Genomic DNA, 18748 nt, shown 5'->3' with positions numbered 1-18748 from the left:
AACTTGTCCAGTTCGGTCGGATCGACCGGATACAAGAGCCTCATGGCCCTTGCCACTCGCAAACTGGCCTCCGGCGCCTCCCATTGCGCCGATATCAGCTCCTGCATGGCCTCATGGATCGGAAAGGCCTTAGGCGGCCTACGGGTACCTGCCATCAGTGGGTTACCGGACCCCTTGGCATCCTCCTGAGCAATGTTCAAACTCTGCAAAGCCTTTGAAATAAAAGAAGAAAGCTCCTCTCTATGGAACAACCGGATAGCCGTCGGGTCATCCCCCTCCCTACCCGGGATACTCTCCGTGTCCCAATCCAATAGCTCCCCTTCCTCCAACGACTCAGGCAGGGAGAAAGGTGACCTGGGCAAAATATCCACCTCCTCCGCAGACACTAGCCTGCGCTTCTTAGCCCCCTGCGACTGCCCCGGGGATCCTACTGCCCCTGCAGTGGGTCTAGCCTCTTTCCCCTCCCCCCCCGTAGAGGTAGAGGGTACCGCAAGGGCCCGCCCGGCCCCCAGCCCCAGCTGGGTAGGCTGCGAGCTCTGTAATTTAAATGCCTGATGGAGCAACATCACAAATTCGGGCGAAAATGCCCCCCAGCTAAGAGGCACTCCCCCGCCCTGCTCCGCGCCGAGGGGAGGGGCCGCGCCGGCCTCCAGCGCTCTCTCCTCTGCCCCCGCCGCCTCACACTTGTCATCCGTGGCCGAGTCCTGCAGTAACCCTGCATCGACTCCGAGCGGCGGGGACCTTGCGCAAGACTCCCGTACCCGGGACATGGCCGCCTCACAAGCCGCCAAAAACGGGTCGTCTGCCGGTGCTTCCAAGCATCCGGCAGAGCAGGGACCCGACCGTGTTCGGCGCTTCCCGCAGCGCGAACACATCTGACCAGCCTCTGCAGCCATCCCCCCTCAGCCTGACCAAAAAGCTCCGACGCGGGTTTTTTTTTTTTTTTTTTTCTTCACACACGCGGCGAACGCCGCCGAAAGACGACTCCGCCCCCCAAGACGCCCGGCACCCGGGAAACGCGACCACACTCGAGGTAGGCAAAGAAAACACTCACCCGGTCCGCCGCTCACCCCCGAAGCCAGGCAATCGTTGGTAAATGTACTGGAAGCCGAGTTAACCACTGCCCGGCTCAGTACTAGCAGGAAGGCTCCATTTTTTTTTTTTTTTTTTATACTGGAATGAAGAAGCCAGCCAATATCCTGCACCTGGAAAGGAACCCCTCTATCCAACGGAGGGGAGGGTGGAGCAGGGACCTGGGAGGGCCCAGGTGTACCTCCCAAAGCCGGCACCAATCAGCCAGGCACCCCCACCTACTGAAGAGAACTAGTCTCAACAGAGGAATCCTAACGGAACACCCTTCAATCTATCCTGCAGCAGGCAGAGACCAGGAGCTAGAAGAATAGCTCCCACCTTGCTGGGAGATAGAGCAAAACTGAATCAACAGAAGGAACACCAGGCTTTAAGGCCAACTGTTAATCAGTTCTCTATCTCCACCTGCTGGTCGATGTGAGCTATACCCACTAGTCTCTGGATTCATCTGCTGCTTTGCTATGGAAGTGATGATCGTAAGGTGTCCAAACAGGTTGAAAAGGTGACGGTGAAAGCTAGGCCATACTTCTCCCTATGCTAGGTTGCATAGGGAGAAGTATGGCCAGTAGGAAAAAGGAGGTATTGTTGCCCCTGTATAAGACTCTGGTAAGACCTCATGTAGAATATTGTGTACAATTCTGGAGGCTGCATCTTCAAAAAGAAATAAAAAGGATGGAGTCGGTCCAGAGGAAGGCTACTAAAATGGTATGTGGTCTTTGTCATAAGGCGTATGGGGAAAGACTTAAAGATCTCAAGCTGTATACTTTGGAGGAAATGCAGGAGGGGAGAAATGATAGAGACATTTAAATACCTACGTGGCGTAGATGTGCATGAGTTGAGTCTCTTTCATTTGAAAGGAAGCTCTGGAATGAGAGGGCATAGAATGAAGTTAAGAGGTGATAGGCTCAGGAGTAATCTAAGGAAATACTTTTTTACAGAAAGGGTGGTAGATGCATAGAACAGTCTCCCGCAAGAGGTGATGGAGACAAAGACTGTGTCTGAATTCAAGAAAGCCTGGGATAGGCATGTGGGATCTCTTAGAGCCCAGGTGTCAAACTCAAGGCATCTGGAGTACTGTGTCCAGTACTGGTCGCCACACCTCAAGAAGGACATGGTAGTACTTGAGGGAGTACAGAGAAGAGCAACTAAGCTAGTAAAGGGTATGGAAAACCTCTCATATACTGACAGACTGAAAAAGTTGGGGCTGTTCTCCCTGGAGAAGCGGAGACTTAGAGGAGACATGATAGAAACCTTCAAGTTCCTGAAGGGCATAGAAAAAGTAGACAGGGACAGATTTTTCAAATTATGGGGAACCACAAGTACAAGGGGGCACTCGGCGAAACTGAAAGGGGACAGGTTTAGAACAAATGCTAGGAAGTTCTTTTTTACCCAGAGGGTGGTGGATACATGGAACACGCTTCCGGAGGCTGTGATAGGCAGGAGCACGTTACAGGGCTTCAAAGAAGGTTTGGATAGGTTCCTAGAGGACAAAGGGATTGAGGGGTATAGATAGGAGTAGAGGTAGGTTATAGGGATAGGAGCAAGAGGTAGTTATAGAAATAGTCAGGGACCACTGCTCAGGAAATAGGCCTGATGGGCCGCCGTGGGAGCGGACTGCTGGGCGAGATGGACCTCTGGTCTGCCTCAGCGGAGGCAACTTCTTATGTTCTTAAGTGGTCCAGAGGAAGGCGATGGAAATGGAATGGTAGGGTGTTTGCACCAAAAGATGTACAAGAATAGGCTGCAAGACCTAATATGTATATTCTAGATGAGAGGAGGGATGCATAAGAACATAAGAAGTTGCCTCTGCTGGGTCAAACCAGAGGTCCTTCGCGCCCAGCAGTCCGCTCCCACGGCAGCCCATCAGGTCCATGACCTGTAAGTTGATCATTTGCCTAAAACCCTTCAGTTCTCTTTATCCTTTTATCTGTACCTTTTTATAATCCTATCTCTACCTCTATCTATATCCCTCAATCCCCGTATCCTTCAAGAATTTATCCAATCCTTCTTTGAAACCCCGTAATCACAACCTCCGGAAGCGCATTCCAGGCGCACATCACCCTCTGAGTGAAAAATAATTTCCTAGCATTGGTTCTAAACCTGTCCCCTTTCAATTTCTCCGAGTGCTCCCTTGTTCTTGTGGTTCCCAATAGGCTGAAGAATCTGTCCCTCTCCACCTTCTCTATGCCCTTCATGATCTTGTAATTCTCTATCATGTCTCCTCTGAGTCTCCGCTTCTCCAGGGAGAAGAGCCCCAGCTTTTCTAACCTGTCTGTGTATAAAAGGTTTTCCATACCCTTTATCATTCATGCAGATATTTAAATACTTGAAATGTATTAATATATTACTTTTAGGGAGGTGTGCTGGGGCAGCTGCAGGGTACTAACTCTGTCTCTTCGTCTCCAACAGTTATGTGCCCTGAAGGTAACTGCAGGGGCTCATGACCGCATTCTGAAAAACGGTGGGGGAGATCATTACTTTTGACCAGCTGGCTATGGCCACTTCCAAGGGCCAAGAAACCTCAGGATTTCCTGCTAGCAGCAGCTGCAACGGCTGGGGAAGCCCAGCACTGTGGGCCGGCACCCAATGAGGGTTCCCCTACACGCGGCCACAGTGAAAAGAGCCATGCCAGCCACGTTGCGATCTTGGTGGGAGCACACTACTTCTTAGGCTGAGAAGTGGTGTGACGGGATATAAATAAATCTTTATTATTATTCTTCATTGTGAACCATGAGGTAGGCTCAAATAAACCACCAGTTAGCTAGAAGGGAGAAAAATTAATGAAACTTCCCTTCAAACCAGCACTAGAGAAAATCAATGGCTCTGCCTCAGTTGTGGGGGAGGGGTTTGGGGTTTTTTTTTTAAACTTTAATGCTTAAAAGGAGCAGACCTCACTGGCTCTCCAAGTTGTAGTATTTGCCCCCTGGCAAGGCGTACAACTGAGGCACCTCTAAATAAAAATTGGGGAGGAACTCAGCCACACAAAATGTGACACCCCTGAGGTATAATGAGATCTCCGTGGGCCCCAAGCTCAGTCCAGACAATAAAAAGGCCAGGAAAAGCCCCTGCCTATCCTCTCCAAAAGTTTCTGAGGAAGGGCCTAGAAAAACAGAACAGGACAGCATAGGCTTAGCACTCCACCTGCTGGAGATTGATTCTATGAGGGACAGCACAGCCCACTTGTACTGTTAGAATTCAATATGCTCTCAGTCTCTACCTGCTGGCAGAAGAGCGTAAACCCATCTGTCTGTGCTGATCTGGAAGGGCCCTAAAGAAAAGACAATTTATAATAAGTGTAACTATTGAGCAGACTGGATGGAAAGGGAAGAGGATTGGGACTTGTATATAGCCTTTCTGTAGTTAAACCACACTCAAAGCAGGTTAAGTACAGGTACTTCAGGCATTTTGTCTGTCCTGGTAGGCTCACAATCTGTCTAATGTACCTGGGGCAGTGGATGATTAGGTGACTTTCCCAGGGTCACAGGGAGCAGAACAGGGTTTGAGCCCACAACCTCAGAGTGCTGAGGCTCTAGCCCTAACCACTACACCACTCTCTCCATTCAGGTCTTTATCTGCTGTCATTTACTATGTCATATTCAGAAAGGCAATGAAGACAACAGTGACAGGTGAAATAACATCAAAATCTTAGGAATAACTGAAGGTTCAGAAGATGCCAGCATGGTTTTCATAATTGGTTAATATAATTCCCCAACTTCCTGGAAAGACCTTTACACCAGCATTGGAGATTACATTACATTAGAGATTTCTATTCCGCCATTGCCTTGCGGTTCAAGGCAGATTACAAAAACATATTACAAGAAGATATTTGGTCATTTCTAGAGGAGATAAAGAGTTGCTTTGGGAAATTGGGAAGATATTGGGAGTGGGAGCTAGTGGTATTAAATCGTTTGCAGGAATTTCTTGAAAAGTAGGGTCTTTATTTCTTTTCTTTTGTAGTCTGGTGTCATAATCAGTAGATTGATCACCATGTGCCTTCAATTCTCTACTTGACAGTGGTTCAATTTGGCTACTTTTGAGGCAAAAGGCTCTCCTGGGGTGAAGGGGCACTGAAACTGCCTTTCCCTCCCACAAAAAAAAATGCAAGACCACCTCCCAACATGTCTTTATTAGAGGCCACAATCCATCAGTGTGTTTGACCCTCTCCTCCCTGAAGGATTTATTGTTATCTAAAGACACACACAGACATCTGAAATTCCAGCATTTTCCTTTTTTTATTGTATACAAAGCAATAGATGAACGATTAGTTCTTATATCCTCTGCTGGCTCTGCGACCTCGGGCACGTTCAAACTTCCTACCCTTGGAGCGCACATAAGGCCTGATGAGAGAGAGAGAGAAACAAAATGTCAGTTTACAAGCAGGTCCCTCCTTTTCTTTGCTGGGGATTCAAAACAACCCTGTGGTTTGCAGAGAACCTGTCACTCCAAAATGTGCTCTGCCCTCCACTGTTCACTGAAGGAGAGAAGTTACCACATAGAACTCTTTTGCTAACCATCCTCACCAAAGGACTCGGTAGAAAGCACTTTCTATACCAACAAAGTAGAAGCCTTGATTTGACTTTTCCAGTTTGTCATCTGTTGTCTGCAAAGATATTGCTGAGGAAAATATAGGCTCTCAAACATTGAAGTTATTTCTAAGTGTTATTATTTGCTGAAAGTCATAAAGTACATTTGATCGAGCCACTCCCCTTTTCTTGCAGTACCATTGGTTATCGATTGTTTATAGAATTACATTTAAGGTAATGCCATTAACACACAAAGCATTACATTCTCTGACCCTTGTTATCTGCAGTCGTTGACTATTCCTTATACCCCAAATCGGACAGTAAGATCATTGCAGGACAATAGATTAGTCATTCCAGTGTAGAGAACAAAATAGGACTCAACACATAACAAGGCATTTTTCTATCTAGCACCTAGTCAGGGGATATTCGTACCAAATTCAATCATAAGATGTTTAGAAAATGATTGAAAACATTTATTTCAAGAGGCTTTCGGTATTGATTCAAATGAACACATTCATTAATTTGATGGATGAACAGGCCATTGACTCATACTCTTTTTTTCCTGAGATTGGATGTGAATGAGTTTAGGTTTTTTTTTCTGTATAATATGGAGTTATATGCAATTTACTTTTAGATGTAATCCACTGAGAACTTTTGAAAGATTTAGCAGAATATCAAATTGTAATAAACATGTACTATCAGGGCGAGAAACTTATTTAGAGAATTTAACAGATTTTTGGGAATCTATCCAGAATGATATACACACCAGGGCCACCCTCTTGATGTCTTTCTTCTGAAGAAGGCAAAATTCTCGCTTTGGAAAATTACTTTAAGAAGAAGGATTTCCTATTTTGTTAGGGGAGGGGGACTTCTGGTTTTTCCTACTCTATCACCAGGAAGTATTTCTTCACAGAAAGGGTGGTAGATCACTGGAACAGACTTCCGGTGCAGGTGATAAAGGCCACCAGCATGCTCGACTTTAAGACTAAATGGGATATCCACGTGGGATCCCTACGAGGGTCGAGTTAAGGAACTAGGTCATTAGCATTCAGACTCAATGGGGTGGGTCAATAGAGTGGGCAGACTTGATGGGCTGTGGCCCTTTTCTGCCGTCATCTTTCTATGTTCTATGTATCAAGGGCTACATATGTTAAGTGGAGGCAGCTTTTAATGCTTAAAACTAAGGTAGTGGCCCTTGGAGCTATTTTTTTTATTAATCATTATTTAATTACATATTTCAAATGAAATAAAGTAAATGAAATACATAGTCCACATCAATGGGAAGAGGCAACAAGAAATTTTTTAACAATTATTAACAATAACCTAGAAATATAGACCCTATCATCTTTTCACACCAGAGCTTCCTTCTTGATTTAAGGCTCCTTCTGAAAGGTGTGCTAGCGGTTTTAGCGCACGCTAAAATGCCGTGCGCGCTAGCCGCCACCGCCTCCTTTTAAGCAGGCGGGAGTTTTTCGGCTAGCGCGTGCTAAAAACACTAGCACACCTTCATAAAAGGAGCCCTTAGTATGTCCTCTAAATCCCCTACAGAAACTTCTTTTTCAATCAATAATCTCTCAAGCTGAAAAGGGTCAAAGTAAATATATCAATACATTTGCAAGGAAATTGAAGAAAAAAAAAAAAAAAATGACCTCCCAAGGACAAACTCTTATCTTTTAGGTTCGAAACCTTCTTGCGATATAGTTGTGTAGACCTAGCCACATCCAGAAACATTCGGATGGGCTGATCAACAGAACTGAGAATGTTTATTCCAGAAATTTTTAAAAAAACATTTATTTTCTCCTGTTCTGTTGTAGTACTAATTTCCTCTTGAGAGGATTCAAGTAAATCTGTTCAATTAATAGATTCTTCAGCGCTCTCCTTTGCATTACCCTCAACAGTCTCAGATTTTGGCACAGAAACATACCTACAATCAGAAATAATTAATTCTTCAACTTTATCCCAAAGCAATACCTCCTTCAAATATCTGCGTAACAAAATCTCAGGTGACAGTAGATAACAAATAGGAAAATTCAATAAACGATTAATGTTTTAGCTCTCAATTTTCAAGAAATTCTAATTGCTTATGTATAATCAGACTGTCTTTAACAAAAGCTGAGGAAAGTGGAAACCGATTGATAATTAGGCAAATTTGAAGAAATCTGACAGTCTGGTATCCAACCTGCTAATTTTAGTATCAACCTCGTGAAATTTCTTCAGTCCTAACAACCACTCACCAAATATCTTTCAAGGTAATATCTTGAGGTTGGAGAGCTTTTTTTTTTAAAAAAAAAATTCCTTGTAAATGCTTAATTTCTCAGAAGTAAGCTATGGGGCTCATAATTGAAAGAGAAATACGTCCAAAAACCGGCCTAAGTCGGCACTTGGATGAACATTTCTCAAAAACGTCCAAGTGCCGATACAAAAAATGGGTTGTGGACTTATTTCTAAACGACCTAGGCCTTCATAATGCCGCTGAACGACCAAAGCTAAATGGGGCGTTTCGGGAGGAGTGTCGAGGGCAGGAGTTAGGCAGGACGTGGGCTGGCTTAGACTTAGTCGTACAGCATGTATAACTGAAAGTTATACAGCCCACGATCGACGGAACTTGGACGTTGTGACTTAAACCATGTAAAACCCTCCTAAACTCACCAGATAAGCACATCAAACACATAAAACAGACCCCAACACACTACCCCAGTAATCACCGACCCCCCCCCCCACCCCCATAAAATTATTAATCACATCTTGAGGGAGGGAAGATAGAAGTAGACAGAGGGACATGGACCTACGGCTGGAGAGACAAGAGAAGACAGAAAGGACAGCGATTGATGTGGGGGACTCCATCATCAGACAAGTCAACAGCCACATAGCAGGAGGAAGACAGGATAGGCTGGTGACCTGCCTACCGGGAGCCAAGATAGAAGACATAGTGAGCCACATCGACAGGATCATCAATAGCGTGGAAGAGGAAGATACTGCGGTGGGGACAAACAACGTGAGCAACAGGAACTACAGCAGGGAAGTACTGAAGGACCAGTTCCGGATGCTAGGAAGGAAGCTGAAGACCAGAACGCCGAGCGTAGCGTTCTCAGAGATCCTGCCAATACCCAGGGCTGATGAGAAAAAGCAGATGGAGCTGCAAGCAGTCAACACGTGGATGAGGCGCTAGTGTGAGGAAGAAGGATTCTACTTCGTGCGCAACTGGACTACTTTCTGGGGGAAGAGCAAGCAATTCAGGAAGGATGGACTCCACCTCAGCGAAGACGGGATGAGGCTACTTGCAAGCAACATCAAGAGAGAAATTGAGAAGTTTTTAAACTAGGAAGAAGAGAAAGCCGACAATTGACCGAGGATACCGTGCAGGAAAATAGCAGGGAAGACTCATCGGATCATAGGCAAGACAAACCCTGACGGATCAAAAGGGACACAAGCGGGAAGGAAATGCAAGAAAGTAACAGGTCGCAAACTCAAATGTATGTACACAAACTCAAGGAGCCTAAGGAATAAGATGGGGGAATTGGAAGCTATGGCACAAAAAGATAACCTTGACATCATCGGCATCACGGAAACATGGTGGAACAAGGAAAACATTTGGGACACCGTGCTACCGGGATAAAAGCTATACCACAGAGACAGTGGGTCAAAAAGGTGGGGGTATTGCCCTATACGTCAAAGAGGGAATTGAGTCTACCAGAGAGAACACGCCAGAAACAAAAAATAAGTTAGAGTCTCTATGGGTCAAAATTCTGGGAACAGAAACTAAGATCGGCATCTACTACCGACCCTCAGGGCAGTTCAAAGAAATTGATAGAAAAATGACGGACGAGATTAAATGCAACTGCAAGGAAGGCAACGTAGTTATTGTGAGTGACTTCAATTATCCGGGGATAGACTGGAACCTCCAGCTGCGGTAGGGAGACCAAGTTCCTGGATGCTGTAGGCGATTGCTTCCTGGAACAACTTGTCAAGGAAAATATGAGAGGAAATGCAATTCTGGACTTAATTCTAAATGGACTACAAGGATTGGCACAAGGTGTAGAAATAGAGGTTCAATGTGGGAAGCAGTGATCACAATATGATCCGCTTCAACCTAGACGCAGGATCCAAAACAACAGCCACGGCGCTGAACTTCCGAAAAGGGAATTACAAAGGGATGAGACTCATGGTAGGGAAGAAGATTAAGAAGAGGATAAACACTGTAAAAACCCCAGAGCAAGCATGGTCCCTTTTTAAGAACACAGTCACCAAGGAGCAAAATAGCACAGTTACTTACCGTAACAGGTGTTATCCAGGGACAGCAGGCATATATTCTCACACATGGGTGACGTCATCTACGGAGCCCCAGCGCGGACAGCTTTTCAAGCAAACTTGATTGAAGTTTCAAGTTTGCACACTGCACCACGCATGTGCTAGCCTTCTTGCCCACTAGAGGGCGCATCCCCACCTCGTGGTCCTCAGTTCCATAGCAAGCAAAGAAGCCATCCCCGGGGAGGTGGGCGGGTTGTGAGAATATATGCCTGCTGTCCCTGGATAACACCTGTTACGGTAAGTAACTGTGCTTTATCCCAGGACAAGCAGGCATGATATTCTCACACATGGGTGACCTCCAAGCTAACCAAAAAAGGGCCGGTGGGAGGATGGCAATTCATGAAAACAGGTTACGTAACACCGACTGGCCAAACCGGCCGTCGCTTCTGGACAAAGTGTCCAGACAGTAGTGGGAGGTGAACGTATGAACCGAAGACCAAGTGGCAGCTTTACATATGTCCTCCATAGGAGTGGATCGGAGGAAAGCAACCGAAGCTGCCATCGCTCGGACCTTATGCCCCGTGACTCGACCCGAGAGCGGGAGACCAGCCTGAGCGTAGCAAAAGGAAATACAAGCAGCTAACCAGTTGGACAAGGTGCGCTTGGAAACAGGATGTCCCACCCGATTAGGATCAAAGGACAAAAACAATTGAGGAACCTTCCGATGAGACTTAGTACGTTGGAGATAAAAAGCCAACGCCCTCTTACAGTCAAGCGTGTGAAGCGCCGCCTCACCAGGATGAGAGTGGGGCTTCGGGAAAAATACCGGAAGAACAATGGACTGATTGAGGTGGAAATCAGACACAACCTTAGGCAAAAATTTAGGATGGGTGCGGAGAACCACCTTGTCATGATGGAACACCGTGAAAGGGGGATCCGCAACCAAAGCCTGCAGCTCGCTTATCCGACGAGCGGAGGTAAGCGCAATCAAAAAGACCACTTTCCAAGTGAGAAACTTAAGGAGAGATTTGTCTATGGGCTCAAAAGGCGGCTTCATCAGTTGAGCCAAGACCACATTAAGATCCCACACTACAGGAGGAGGTTTCAGAGGAGGATGGACATTCACAAGACCCCTCATGAAACGAGAAACCAGAGGATGTAAAGAGAGGGGACGACCCTCGAGATGTTGATGGAATGCTGCGATAGCGCTAAGATGTACTCGAATGGAAGTCGTCTTCAGACCAGAATTCGACAGATGCAACAGATATTCCAGCACCGAAGACACGGGCACCGAACTCGGGTCCAGGTGGTTCGAGAAGCACCAGGATGAAAATCTGGTCCACTTCTGGGAATAACAAAGTCTAGTCGAGACCTTCCGCGAGGCCTCCAGAATTTCCCGTACTGACTGAGAAACAGGAACCGAAGTCAAGGGGAAAGGAACCAAGCCGTCAGATGTAAAGACTGAAGATTGGGATGCAACAGCGAACCCTGACTCTGAGACAGCAGAGAGGGAAAGACAGGCAGAAGCAGAGGTTCCCGGACACTGAGTTGAAGCAGCAGGGAAAACCAGTGCTGTCTGGGCCAACGAGGCGCAATGAGAATCATAGTGGCTCCGGTTAATTTGAGATGCACCAGCGTTCTCAAGATCAGGGGAAACGGAGGGAACGCATAAAGGAACCTCCCTTCCCAGTCGAGAAGAAATGCATCGGCCTCGAGGCGTTCCCGGGAAAACATCCGAGAACAGTAGAGCGGTAGTTTGTGAGTCTCGGGTGAGGCAAACAGATCCACCTGAGGAGTCCCCCAACGGTCGAAGACCTCGCGTAGAACCCGGGAGTTCAGCGACCACTCGTGCGGCTGGAGAAGACGACTGAGCTTGTCTGCCAGACAATTCATCTCTCCCTGAATGTAAACCGCACGCAAGAAAATGTTCTGAGAGACTGCCCAAGTCCACAGGCGCAGGGCTTCCTGGCACAGAGGCCAAGAGCCCGTGCCCCCTTGTTTGTTTACATAATACATGGCCACTTGGTTGTCCGTCCTGACGAGCACTATTTGATTGCGCAGGAGATGCCCGAAAGCTCGAGCAGCCAGGTAAATAGCACGCAGCTCCAACACATTGATGTGACACCGACGGTCCGCGGCCGACCATAGGCCCTGTGTGCGAAGACCGTCGACATGTGCCCCCCACGCATACTCCGAAGAGTCCGTGGTCAGGACTGTGCGATGCGGAGGAACGCGAAAGAGCAAACCCCCGGAAAGATTGGAAGAGTTGGTCCACCAACGGAGCGAGCGTCTCAAAGAAGGAGTCACCGTTATTAGGCGAGACACCGGGTCGCGATCCTGGCGCCACTGCGAGGCCAACGTCCACTGAGGGAGCCTCAGATGCAAGCGGGCGAACGGAGTCACCTGGACCGTCGAAGCCATGTGACCCAGAAGCACCATCATGCGCTGAGCCGACACGACAGGCCTCAGCGAGATCTGCCGACCCAAGCGCAGCAGAGCCTCCAACCGAGGAGTTGGGAGGAACGCTCGGAGGAGAACCGTGTCCAGCACGGCTCCTATAAACTGCAGCGACTGAGTCGGGCACAATTGAGACTTGGGAAAGTTCACTTCGAACCCTAGACCCTGAAGAAGTGAAATAGTCTGTTGGGTCGCTGAAATAACTCCCTCCCTGGTCGGGGCTTTGATGAGCCAATCGTCCAGATAGGGAAAGACCTGCAACCCCCGGGAGCGCAGGGCAGCCGCGGCCACCACCATGCACTTCGTGAACACCCGAGGGGACGAAGCCAGGCCGAAAGGGAGGACCCGGTACTGAAGGTGCCACTCCCCCACTTGAAATCTCAAGAATTTGCGAAAGTCGGGATGCACCGGAACATGGGTATACGCTTCCTTCAAGTCCAGGGAGCACATCCAATCCCCCTCCTCCAGGAGGGGATACAGAATCGGAAGCGATAACATACGGAACTTCTCCCGGACCAGGAACTTGTTGAGCTTCCGAAGGTCCAAAATGGGGCGCAAGTCCCCGGTCTTTTTTGGGACCAAAAAGTAACGGGAGTAAAACCCCCGACCCCTCTGGTCGCAAGGAACCAGTTCGACTGCTCGGAGGCTCAACAAGGACCTGGCTTCCTCCTGGAGAAGGGCCAACTGGCTCCGATTGGGCGGGCAAGCCCCGGGAGGCATGTCCGGAGGCTGCCTGGAGAAGTTGAGCGAATAGCCCTCTGAGATGGTCCGGAGCACCCATGCGTCTGACGTAACTTCCGTCCAAGCTCGGGCAAAAGCCGAGAGTCGACCCCCGATGGGAAGGGAATGTGGCAGAGATGCGGTGAGGGCCCGCCCCCAACCGCTCATCCCGTCAAAAGGACGGCGCGGGCTTGGACGCAGCCTGCGTAGCGGGCTTGGAGGGACCTCCCCTACCCTGCTGGGGTGGTCGTCGGGGCGGAGGCCTAGAAAAGGCTGGTGTCGTCTTCTGAGGATACCGCCTCGGAGGCTGCCGAAAAGGCCTTTGTTGCGAGGCCCTAGGCTTGGGGCGGACAAGGGACGCAAGCGAACGCTCCTGATCAGACAGCCTCTTAGTCGCCGCCTCTAAGGAGTCGTCGAACAACTCCGACCCCACGCAGGGCAAATTTGCCAATCGCTCCTGCAGGTTGGAGTCCATCTCGAGGGTACGCAGCCACGCCAGGCGACGCATCGCCACCGCGCAGGCCGATACCCTCGAGGCGAGCTCAAAGGCGTCGAATACCGCATGGAAGAGGTAGAGGCGCAGCTGTGAAAGGTTCGACATAAAGGTGGCGAACCTGTCCTTGTGCGAAGCCGGGATCACCCCCTGGAATTCAGGCATGTCCTTGACCATAGACCTTAAATAGGACGAGTATGAAAAGGCATAATTAAGGACCCGCGTCGCCATGAGTGAATTAGCATAGAGGCGACGGCCAAACTTATCGAGGGTCCTACCTTCCCTCCCAGGGGGGACCGCAGCAGACACCCGAGAGGGTTGTGACCTCTTAAGGGCCGACTCCACCAGGATTGATTGGTGCGAGAGTTGCCCCTTCTCGAACCCCTTAGGCGGAATGGTCCGGTATTTCGCCTCCATCTTGGTGGGCACGACCGTGACTGTAAGAGGAGCCTCCAAGTTTTTCAGCAAGGTCTGATGTAAGACCTTGTTCAGCGGGAGGCGAGGAGATTCCCTCTGGGGAGTGGGAAGGTCCTGCTCCTCCAAATATTCCTTGGAATGGTGGGAACCCGCCGATAAGTCCACCCCTAACGCCCCCGCCATGTCATGGACGAACTTCGTAAAAGACGAAGTTCTGGCGGGAGGAGAAGGAGTCCTAGATCTCCCCGCCGAGGCAAAGGGAGAAGCCTCGCGGGAGTACCTCGGCTCCCTGGCAGATCCCGAACCCCACGAGGCACGGTCCCGTGACCTCGAGGGGGTCGGGGACCCAGCCCGCTGGAACGAGCCCCTGGGGGAACCCCCCGGGGTGCGGGGAATCGAGGTCCGTCCCTTCCGCCCCGTCGAGGAGGCACGGGAACCCTCTCTGCACGGGGACCGAAAAAGTTTTGGATTATCCATTCGGAGCTCCTCGACTCGCAAGGACTCGCCCTCGGGAGGCGATGAGCGCCCGCGTCCGCGAGGCGAGACCCGAGACCGCTTGGCTCTCCTCGGTCGGCGCCTCGCCCGAGGTCTACCCGAAGGCGAGGAGCCCCGCGAGGACCTCGAGGACGAGGTAGAGGAGATCCGCCGCACTCGGCGCAGCTTGTCCTTGGGCCTGACGCTACGCTCAGGCTGTCCCATCGAGGCCCGGTCCGAGGCCAAAGCCGAGGTCGAGGCGGCAGGTGCCTCGGCGGCCGAAGCCCCGGTACCTGAGGCCGAGGTCGCCAACTGCGGGGCAGTCGAGGCCGAGGCAGTCGAGGCCGAAGCCTGCTGCAGGTGCTCAATGGCCCCGGACAGCTCCGAGGCGATCAAAGCCCGGAGCAAGTCCTGAAACACAGGGATGGACATACCCTGGGGCAGCACCTGTCGATGCTCCACAGAGGGCGACCTCGGTCTCGAGTATTCCCTCGGGGCTATCGATTTAGACACCCTGGGCTGGGCGGAGGCAGACCCAACCGCCGATGAGGCGCCCGAGGGTGGCTTCTTGGATCCAGGAGCTGAGGAGGGAAGTGGAGACTTACCCGAGGCCTTGCTGGACGAGGCAACCTGCTTCGAGGGCACCGAGGGTCGAGGCGAGGCAGGAGGGCCCGATGTCGAGGTCGAGGCCGAGGTCGAGGCCGGGGCCGAAGCCGAGGCCGAGCTCGAGGCCATCCCCGTCGGGACGTCGGGAGAAAAAAGTTCCGCCATGCGGGCAATGCGACGCGTGAGAGCCCTTTTTTGAAAGGTCCCACACTTCAAACAGGAGTCGGTCGGGTGATGGGGCCCCAAGCACCGCAGACAACGCCTGTGGGGATCTGTGATCGACAACAGCCGGTCACAAGTGCCGCACTTTTTGAATCCCGTAACGGGCCGGGACATAGGCCCAAAAAGGGGCCGGGAACGAACGAGGTTCCTCGGCCGTGGCTACCGGGAGCCCCCGGAGCGCAAAAAATATAACACGTTTTTTTTTTTTTTGAAAATCAAAGAGAAGCAAATTAAAGAAGAGAAAAAACGCAGCGACCGCGTCGAAAAAACCTACACAGCCGCGGCGACAGAAGGCAAAAGAGCACTAAAAAATCCACAGGGCTTCTGGCTCCGCGGATGAATTAGAACTGAGGACCACGAGGTGGGGATGCGCCCTCTAGTGGGCAAGAAGGCTAGCACATGCGTGGTGCAGTGTGCAAACTTGAAACTTCAATCAAGTTTGCTTGAAAAGCTGTCCGCGCTGGGGCTCCGTAGATGACGTCACCCATGTGTGAGAATATCATGCCTGCTTGTCCTGGGATAACTATATATACCACGAATCAACAAGGGATCCAAGAGTAAAAAGAACAAGGAACCAGCGTGGCTCACTGTAGCGGTGAAGGAAGTGATCAGAGACAAGAAGACTTCGTTTAAGGAATGGAAAAGGTCAAAAACTGGAAAAAGCACAAACAACATCAAAGCAGGTTCCATAAGGTGGTAAGAGGGACCAAAAGAGACTACGAGGAAAAAATAGCCAAGGAGGCAAAAAACTACAAGCCGTTCTTTCACTATATCAATGGAAACGACCCACGAAGGAAGCGGTGGGGCCGTTGGATGACCATGGAATAAAGGGAGTGCTAAAGGAGGACAAAGCCATTGCCAACAAACTGAACACATTTTTTTGCTTCTGTATTTACCAAAGAGGATATACACAACATACCGGAAGCCGACAGGCTATATGCAGGAAACAAAGACGGGGAACTGACAGGGTTGATGGTCAGTCTAGAAGAGGTATGCAGGCAGATTGATAGGCTTAAAAACGATAAATCCACAGGACCAGATGGCATCCATCAAGGAACTGAAAGGGGCTATAGCTGAACTGCTTCAACAAATAGCCAATCTGTTGATCAAATCGGGAAGGATTCCGGAAGACTGGAAGGTGGTGAATGTTATGCCAATCTTCAAGAAAGGTTCGAGGGGAGATTTGGGAAACTACAGACCGGTGAGTCTGACCTCGGAAGATGGTAGAGGTGCTGATAAAGGACCACATCATTGATCACCTTGACGGACACAAGCTGATGAGGACCAGCCAGCACGGCTTCAGCAAAGGAATATCTTGCTTGACGAACTTGCTGCACTTCATTGAGGGAGTAAACAGGCAGATAGACAAGGCTGACCCTGTCGACATTGTATATTTGGATTTTCAGAAGGCTTTCGACAAGGTTCCGCATGAACAACTACTTCGAAAAATTGCAAGACATGGAATCGAGGGTGAAATACTCACGTGGATTAAAAACTGACTGGTGGGTAGGAAACAGAGAGTGGGGGTGAATGGACAATACTCAGACTGGAAAAGCGTCACAAGTGGAGTGCCACAGGGTTCGGTGCTTGGACCCGTGCTCTTCAACATATTTATAAACGACCTGGAAATTGGTATGACGAGTGAGGTGATTAAATTTGCAACAATACGAAGTTATTCAGAGTAGTGAAGACCTGCAACGTGACATAAACACGCTCGAGAAATGGGCCGCAACATGGCAAATGAGGTTCAATGTGGATAACTGTAAGGTGATGCATGTGGGAAACAAAAATCTTATACACGACTACAGGATGTCCGGTGCGGTACTTGGAGAGACTTGGGAGTACTGGTCGACAAGTCGTTGAAGCCGTCTGCGCAATGCACAGCGGCGGTGAAAAGGGCAAACAGAATGCTAGGAATGATTAAGAAGGGGATCACGAACAGATTGGAGAAGGTTATCATGCCGCTGGACCGGGCCATGGTATGCCCTCACCTGGAATACTGTGTCCAGCACTGGTCAACGTACATGAAGGACACGGTACTACTCAAAAGGGTCCAGAGGAGAGCGACTAAAATGGTTAAGGGGCTGGAGGAGTTGCCGTAGTGAGAGATTAGAGAAACTGGGCCTCTTCTCCCTTGAAAAGAGGAGACGGAGAGGGGACATGATCAAAACATTCAAGATAATGAAGGGACTAGACTTAGTAGATAAAGACAGGTTGTTCACCCTCTACAAGGTAGAGAGAACGAGAGGGCATTCTCTAAAGTTAAAAGAGTATAGATTCCGTACAAACGTAAGGAAGTTCTTCTTCACCCAGAGAGTGGTGGAAAACTGGAACGCTCTTCCTGAGGCTGTTATAGGGGAAAACACCCTCCACGGATTCAAGACAAAGTTAGACAAGTTCCTGCTGAACCAGAACATACGCAGGTAGGGCTAGTCTCAGTTAGGGCATTGGTCTTTGACCTAGGGGCCGCCACGTGAGCGGACTGCTGGGCATGATGGACCACTGGTCTGACCCAGCAGTGGCAAACCTTGTGTTCTTATGTAACCCCCAAGGTATTTCGATCAACTCCCAGAAGAATTTTGTTTTTGGAGACTTTAACACACCCTCACAGTTCTTAGACTCATGGGATGAAGTATCATCATACTTACTTAGTGTGGCTGTGTGGGGTACCGGGTGCTTTGCCGAAGTGTCTATAGACTTCACGGGCTTTGCGCGGACCTGAAAAATAAAGCAAGACGACAAATTAATTACATCAGTCACTTATAGCCTATACCGTTAAGAATTCATTGAAGTAACTTGAAGTCCTGGAATGTTTAGTTATTCTAGGTAATCTCCTTCCCAGCCCCTTTCATTCTATAACGCCTCACTCAAACCAAAAATTAGTTCAAAGATCAAAACAGGTTGAAGCCTCATCTAAAAATTAGCTATTTTAAGTCTGTTCTCACTGAAATTTAGAATGCTCTTATACTGTATATATGGGGCCAACAGCCTGCCTAATCCAAGACAAACCAAAAACCAGGCTACACAAGCACTCACCTGCCATCTGCTGGGAGACTGGAGAACAACTGGCCGGCCCTTTTACAGTGACCGTCAGTAGTCTGAGGGGAAGTTTCTGTAAGGTTCTCAGTAAAATCCAATGGGCCACCGCCGCAGCGGTTATTGTAACGATTTCAAAAAGACAAGTCATTCTCAAGAAACCACGTATGCAAATGAGGTTCACGGAGTTTCACAAAGAGTCGCTAAATTTACATGTGATGAATTGCTGGTGATAGCGATTGGCACTTGCACAGAATACACCACGACAAGAGGCTTAAATGTGCACGTGTGCCAGGAAAAGCAACGCCGTCATCATCATCTTTAGGTTTCATCACATATCTTCTCTTCAAGACAACATGGAACGCGCAAGGGTAAGATCTACTATCCATAATGCCGTCCGCTACTGCAGCACAAAATACTCGCGGCTCATGAACAACTATAATTCATGGGCTTTTGAATTTTG

The 18748-nt window shown here is 49.3% G+C and overlaps 1 protein-coding gene across 1 annotated transcript in view; it reads right to left on the bottom strand.

Annotated features, from left to right (window-relative positions):
* Positions 1-5302: 5302 nt before the first annotated feature.
* RPL18 (ribosomal protein L18) overlaps positions 5303-18748 on the bottom strand; it is a 30941-nt gene continuing 17495 nt past the window's right edge. The window contains exons 6-7 of the mRNA XM_033961813.1: positions 17898-17967; positions 5303-5426 (exon numbers count right to left, since the gene is read on the bottom strand). Coding sequence (XP_033817704.1) covers positions 5351-5426; positions 17898-17967 — 146 coding nt within the window. The 3' untranslated portion in view covers positions 5303-5350. The remainder of the gene's footprint in view (positions 5427-17897; positions 17968-18748) is intronic.

The sequence above is a fragment of the Geotrypetes seraphini genome, chromosome 10 (genome assembly GCF_902459505.1).
Source record: "Geotrypetes seraphini chromosome 10, aGeoSer1.1, whole genome shotgun sequence".
Taxonomy (NCBI): Eukaryota; Metazoa; Chordata; class Amphibia; order Gymnophiona; family Dermophiidae; genus Geotrypetes; species Geotrypetes seraphini.
The sequence above is the reverse complement of the archived record's forward strand: the minus strand, read 5'-3'. Positions and strand labels throughout refer to the sequence as shown.